This window comes from Engraulis encrasicolus, chromosome 8 (assembly GCF_034702125.1).
Source record: "Engraulis encrasicolus isolate BLACKSEA-1 chromosome 8, IST_EnEncr_1.0, whole genome shotgun sequence".
Classification (NCBI taxonomy): Eukaryota; Metazoa; Chordata; class Actinopteri; order Clupeiformes; family Engraulidae; genus Engraulis; species Engraulis encrasicolus.
This window is the reverse complement of record NC_085864.1, coordinates 14,405,012-14,412,511: the sequence shown is the minus strand read 5'-3', so window position 1 is coordinate 14,412,511 and position 7,500 is coordinate 14,405,012. Positions and strand designations below refer to the sequence as shown.

At 44.4% G+C, this 7,500-nt stretch overlaps 1 protein-coding gene across 1 annotated transcript in view; it reads left to right on the top strand.

Moving 5' to 3' along the window:
• inppl1a (inositol polyphosphate phosphatase-like 1a) overlaps positions 1–7,500 on the top strand; it is a 56,270-nt gene that overhangs the window by 4,713 nt on the left and 44,057 nt on the right. The window contains exons 2-4 of the mRNA XM_063205016.1: positions 4,402–4,465; positions 5,237–5,378; positions 6,732–6,828. Coding sequence (XP_063061086.1) covers positions 4,402–4,465; positions 5,237–5,378; positions 6,732–6,828 — 303 coding nt within the window. The remainder of the gene's footprint in view (positions 1–4,401; positions 4,466–5,236; positions 5,379–6,731; positions 6,829–7,500) is intronic.

Genomic DNA, 7,500 nt, shown 5'->3' with positions numbered 1-7,500 from the left:
TGTGTGTGTGTGTGTGTGTGTGTGTGTGTGTGTGTGTGTGTGTGTGTGTGTGTGTGTGTGTGTGTGTGTGTGTGTGTGTGTGTGTGTGTGTGTGTGTGTGTGTGTGTGTAAGTGTGTAAGAGACAGAGAGAGAGAAACAGAAAGTGTTGTGTTCCTGTTGAGGCTAATGGGACAATAGTGTTTAGACTCCCACCAAATCCAAACAGCACCGCAGTGTGCACCAAAGCAGAGACGTGTGTGTGTGTGGGCGCGCGTGTGTGTGAGCACTGCAAATGTACATGTGTGGGCCTGGATCTGTGTAACTTCATCCTCCATTTTGCTTGAATGTGAATGACAGGGAAAATGGTTTGTGTGTGTGCTTGAATATGCATCACTGTGTATGTGTAGTTCTGCCATTTTGTTGGAATGTGAATAATAGTTAAATGTGTGTGTCTGTGTGTTAAAATGTTGAGTGTGTGTGTGATGCTAGCAGAGCACTGTGAGTTATGCTAGTATGCTAATAAATACTAGTAGACCTGAGTCCTGATACCGCACACGGATTTCTTACTGAAGGCCGAAGGTTTTCATCCAACCCTGGTTTGTATTTGGAGCTGTTCATAATTCCCTTCACTCTGAGCTCCAGTTCCAGCTGAAAAAGACTGCCCCAAAGCATGATGCTGCCACTACCATTCTTCATTTTTGGTATGGTGTTATTTGGGTGATGTGCTGTGTCGTTTTTTTGCGCCAAACATACCTTGTTTTTGAATGAAGTCCAAAACGTTCAACCTTGGTTTCATCAGATCAGACCATAACACATTTGCCCTGGCAGATTATGAAGGTGGGAGATTGTTGTCACATGTACTACAAAGCCAGTGCTTGCCAGAAATGCGTGCAACTCCTTCATTGTTGCTGTCAGCCTCTTGGCTGCCTCCTGGACAGTGGTCTTCTCACCAATTTTGTAAAGACTTCCTGTTCTTGGTAATGCCACTTTCTGAGTCTCAGTTGGCACACTTGTGCACGTCAAGCACTACGTTTCAGTGCGTAATCAATGCGCAATAAGCACTGAAACGTAGTGTGCCACCTGAGACACAGACACTGTTGTGCTATACCTTCTCCAGGGGGTCAGCTCTATGTTCCCACAGCCCATTGGTCCCACAGCCCATTGGTCCCACAGCCCATTGGTCCCACAGCCCATTGGTCCCACAGCTTATTCCTGCTGCTCCATGTTCCCTCATTTTTAAGAAATTATTCAAATATAAGCCATATATTCCACAACTCCATGTTCCCACATCTCTGAGTAAACTAAGAGAGCGTGTCTTTCTCTCCACCATGGAACATGGAGCCTAAATTTGACTAAATTTGGGAACATGGAGCAGCAGGAACATGCTGTGGGACCAATGGGCCTAAAAATTAATGTTTAAAGTCTTAGTGATGTGGGACCAATGGGCTGTGGGAACATAGACACGCTCCCCTTTTCCACTTGATGATGATAGAGCTCTAGTCCTCACTGTGTTCTTTTGGAAGCTTCTTGTGGACCATGGCTTGTGCTGGAAGATGTGGCTACAAAGATGTCAGGAAAATAGGGCTGTAACGATATTGTATCGAACCGAGAAATCGTGATACACAGAGTCACGATTCTGTATCGTGATACAAGGAGGCCGTATCGTGATACACCCTTTTAACGTTTTGATACCCATCTGCCCAGAAAGCAACCACACAATATGAAGTGATGGCGCTTCCAAGCATCATCATTATTATATAGAAACTTTTTAAAATGATTAGTAGCCTCTTGTAAGCTATTGTACCTATAAGCTATCATAGTTTTTATTCATAAAGTTTATAATGTTGGGCAAATTTGAAATCGTGGGGTGTATCGAACCGTAGGTATTGAATCGTGATACAAACCGAATCGTGAGTTGAGTGTATCGTTACAGCCCTACAGGAAAAGCTAACTAGGAATGCCAAGCTTTATTTGGGGTTGATTAGACACACTTTAATTGGTGCCAGGTGTGTGCAAACCCCTTTAACATGTTTGAATGTTATTGGCTAAATCTGAACACAACCACACATCCCAATTATAAAAGGGTGTGCACAATTATACACTAGATCAACTGCTTATTTTTTCTTCACCACCCTGGACTAATAGGCCTACTGTTTGCTTTTTTCAATTGCATTGTACAGTTTATGGTTTACAAGGTGGAAATATTGGTGAAGTTACGGGAACCTGACATTTCAACAATGTCATATCACTAATGCATCACTTCAATACAGGGGTGCATTTCTCAAAGCCATAGTTGCTTACGATGTTAGCTACTTTATTGTAACTAATCAAGTTGCTAACAGGCTAACAACTATGCTTTTGAGAACCGCTCCCCTGGTGTGTATGGAGAGCTTATAAATCAGTTCAATACAGGAGTGTATGGATAGCTTATATAGTGAAAGTGAAAAAAGCGAAAGCCCACAGGGAAACTCCATCTCCTATTGTCATTGTGACACAGCACTCCACAGCACACACCGTTCACTGCACACAACAGAACTGCATTTATGCCTTACTCATGCAAGGGGGCAGCCCCCAATGGTGCCCCAAAAGAGCAGTGCGGCGGGACGGTACCATGCTGAGGGTGCCTCAGTCATGGAGGAGGATGGGGGGAGAGCACTGGTCCATTACTCCCCCCACCAACCTGGCAGGTCGGTAGCCGAACCGGCAACCTTTGGAATACAAGTCCTGGGATACAAGTTTGGGATACACACCCTAACCCCTTACCCATGACTGCCCATATCACTTCAATACAGGAGTGTATGGAGAGGTCACAGGTTCGAGCCCACCATGACCCCAGCTCCTCTTGAAATGCCCCTGAAAAGGAGGGAATATATTTTCATTGATGTGCTTGTTGCAAGTTGTTTTTTCCGCGGTAAAACAAATGTAAATAACTATCTGAAAGAAATGGCGGAAATACCCTGTTAATGCATGTGGAGGATGTGTGAATGCATGACATGAGAGAGAGAGAGAGATGTATGTGAGGGAGAGAAAGAGGATATCTGTGTGTGCATGCCTATTTTTTCCTCCTTTTGGGGTGTGTGTGTGTGTGTGTGTGTGTGTGTGTGTGTGTGTGTGTGTGTGTGTGTGTGTGTGTGTGTGTGTGTGTGTGTGTGTGTGTGTGGTGCAGACTCTGGAAATTATAGAGGGTGTTACCCGCTGCTTTTTCTGTCTTGGCATATGGGTCGGACACACACACACACACAGTTTTTTCTCCTCCTTGCGTCTCTTAGATTTGCTGCTGCTAGCTGTTGTCATGACGATGCTATTCAGAGGCGGGGCTTGAGAGATAAGCAGGAACCACAGCTCTGTGTGTGTCTGTGTGTGTGTGTGTGTGTGTGTGTGTGTGTGTGTGTGTGTCCACGGCATCCATGTGTGCTTAAAATCCGGCTGTGTACCACGCGCACACACACACGCACACAGACGCACACAGGCGCACATGGACGCACACACACACATGGCTACTTTGTTTATCAAATTTGGGGCTGCCTCCCATACAAACTAAAGGGAATAAATGACTACAACAAACGCACACACACGCACACAGTGCAGTAAAGGGGTATTCATTCACATTTGATAGTCAAAACGTGTGTGTGTGTGTGTGTGTGTATGTGTGTGTGTGTGTGTGTGTGTGTGTGTGTGTGTTTGCTTGATTGACAACAACAGGTTTTCACATTTCCTTCACTGCTTTTCCTTTGTGTGGGACCTTGCTCTCTCTCTCTTGCTCTCTCTCTCTACCTCCACTTCTCTCTTTTCTCTCAGCTTCTCTCTCTCGCTCTCTCTCTCTCTCTCTCTCTCTCTCTCTCTATCCCCCACTCTCTCTCTAAAACTGCATCTGTTAATAATTAATGAGTAATATACTGTATATCAAAGTTCAAAGCTCCTCATTTGCCCTCTGGGTCAATAAATAGAACTGAATAGGAATAGAAAAAGAAAAAAAAGACAAAAGGCATTCAAAAAGGGATCCAAGTAGAAAAGTCAAGGAATAAAACAACAAAGAAATCAAAAGAATCAAAACATCAGATGCTGTGTTCAGGTGTGTAAATATTTCACATGAGTTAAAGCTAACGAAGACTCTCAAGGGTGTAGAAGTCTATTCTATTCTATTCTTAATTGTATATTTGTGTTGTCAGAGCAGTTATGAGACGCTGTATATGTACACTCAGTGCATGTACACACACACACACACACACACACACACGTTCTCACTGAATGAATGAATAACATATCCTCCCATTTCTTTCTCCCTCCCTCTTTCCCCTCTTTCTTTCTCTCCCCCCTCCCTGCACTATCTTTCAATCTCTCTCTCTCTCTCTCTCTCTCTCTCTCTCTCTCTCTCTCTCTCTCTCTCTCTCTCTCTCTCTCTCTCTCTCTCTCTCTCTCAGGTTCCAGAAGCATGTCCACACCTACAGAATTCTACCTGATGAGGAAAACTTCCTTGCAGTGCAGGTAAGCTGTGTGTGTGTGTGTGTGTGTCTCTGTGTGTGTGTCTGTGTGTGTGTGTTTCCATTCGCCCTCTACAATAACAGCTGGTGATAGTAGCTTATGTGTGTGCAGTACAACAGCTGGGCTATGTGTGTTTGTGTGCGTCTGTGTGTGAATGTGAGTGTGTGTGTTAGTGGGATTTTCCAGCTGTCTTTTTATGCAGAATATCAACAGCTGGGAGTTAATCTTATTTACCCTCCACACATAGACACTCTCTCTCTTTCTCTCTCTCTCTCCCTCTCTCTCTCTCTCTCTCTCTCTCTCTCTCTCTCTCTCTCTCTCTCACACACACACACTCGCACACACACACTCGCACACACACACACTCGCACACACACACACACACACACACACACACACACACACACACACACACACACACACACACACACACACACACACACACACACACACACACACACACACAGTCTCTCTTTCTCTTTCTCTCTCTCTTTCCTCTTTCTCATTCACACACATACAGCCAGATGCTAGTTAGTTTTCGACTGCATTCATGGATTTGCATGGTGTGTGTGTATGCGCTGGTGTGTGTGTGTGTCTACTGTATATGTAATGTGTGTGTGTGTGTCTTTTTTCCATGGTTTATTTTGAAACTTGTCTTAATACATCCAGAACGTCCAATTTAAATACAATACAATCTGGTACAAAAATAACATATACAGTACGGTAGTATCATAAACAGTGTGTGTCTTTTATGGTGTCTCTGTGTGTGTGTAGACATCCCAGGGTGTGCAGCCTAAGCGGTTCGGAACGCTGCCGGAGCTCATCACTCTGTACCTCCAGCCGGGACAAGGCCTTGTCTCCACACTACTGTTCCCTGTGGACCGAGAGGAGAGCATAGAGGAACGAGACTACTCAGGTACACACACACACACACACACACACACACACACACACACACACACACACACACACACACACACACACACACACACACAGAGGAGAGCATAGAGGAACAAGACTACTCAGTAGGGGTGCAACGGATCAGAAATCTCACGGTTCGGATCGTTCCTCGGATCAGAGCCCACGGATCGGATCATTTTTCGGATCAGCAAAAAAAAAAAAAATCATTATTATTTTATTTTTTTAATTGATAACACAAATAAACATAAGCTGTGTCTTTGTTAGGGGTGGGCATAGATAATTTTTTGAATGTAGATTAATCTCATTGCAATTATGAAATTAATCTAGATTAATCTATATCAAAATGTCTAATTGAGAATATGCACACTACCAAAATAATGGCTTAAAGTCTTGTGACCTACTGACAGATGGCGCATAGACCAGAACTCATGTCCTTAATTGTATCAATCTTTTATTGAAACACAATTGCCTCAGCGGTTCAGCATTTCTGAGAGAGAGAGAGAGAGAGAGAGAGAGAGAGAGAGAGAATCGGCATTGACTGTTAAAAAGGGCAGCGGCTGCTTTAAGAAGGCGGAGACTCTGCAGGGACATCAGAGCGCACAGAAAGTCTAACCAGATGATTTAACCTGCTCGCTGTCCTGAGAATGTCAGGAGTCACAACACAAAATGAATTCAGTTTGCCAAAGTTTTATATCACACGCGACAATCGCGGTACGTTACATGAGCATATCTCACTGCGTCGCAAATGCGCTGAACTCAACCGATCGCAACACAAACTTAGCGAGAGTAGTTCTAGACATTGACAGTTCGAGTTTGACAGTCAGTCTTCAAAATGCATGTACAGTAGGCTATCGCACGGAATGTTTAGCAACTATGGCACAGGCAAGATTTCGGGAACAGTTTGTGTTGTTGTTTGTGTTCCATGCAGTGCGTGAGGTAGACGTCCCAAACGACTAGATTGAACATGCGCACAATTTCATAAATCAATCCGCGGACCATGTGTGTGCCGAACCGAAATGATTGGTCCGAACGGACCACGGATCAATGATGATCCGTTGCGCCACTACTCCTCAGGTACACACACACACACACACACACATTCCAAATTGTGAAGTGTTTACATTATGTTTTCAAAGCGAGTTAATTCGGAAATTAAATTTTCCCATGTAAACGTAGCGATTGTAGTTCTGGATGATGTTTAGGGGAGTGGGACAAAGTCATTTGGTGGGTTATACCTAAAGAAACAATTTTGTCCATTTTGTGTGTGTGTGTGTGTGTGTGTGTGTGTGTGTGTGTGTGTGTGTGTGTGTGTGTGTGTGTGTGTGTGTGTGTGTGTGTGTGTGTGTAGATGGCGAGGATGAGAAGCCCCCCCTGCCCCCCCGCACAGCTTCTTCCAGTAGCCCCAACGCTGCTCTACTGGCATCTGAAACACAACCTGACTCCTGGTTAGTGTGTGTGTGTGTGTGTGTGTATCTCTCCCTGGTTCCTCCCACACTGCAAGGGGAGCTGCCTTGGTGGCCAATATCTCTTTCTACCTGATTCTCTCTCTGTTAGGGCTAGCTGCCGCTGCTCTCTCTCTCTCTCTCTCTCTCTCTCTCTCTCTCTCTCTCTCTCTCATCGCAGGTTAACCGCTACTTTTCAATCAATGTGTACATACATATTGTCGTCAATAAATGATCTACACATACAAGCCCCTCCCAAAACGATGTTAAACCACAGTTTCTCTTATTTGTTGTGGCAAATGTGGTTTTATACTGTAATTTGGCAAGTATGTCAACCAAAGCCTGAATTAACATTCTATTTTTTCACCTGGAATTTTAGATAGCAGAGAATAATGAAAACGAGAAATGGCTGCTAACTTTCAGGGGGTTACAAGTTCGATTCCCACCATTATCTCTCCCCACACCTCCGACATCCATGGCTAAAGCGCCCTTGAGCAAGCCACCTAACCCCACCCTGCTCCAGGGACTGGGACCAATATCCTGTAAATAATAATGGTCGCTTTGGACAAAAGCGGCAGCTAAGTGTAATGTAACGTAACCTACGGTACTGATATGCACTAGTCCAGTGTTTCTCAACCTTTTTTGTCTCATGTACCCCCCTCAAGCCTTTTCGTT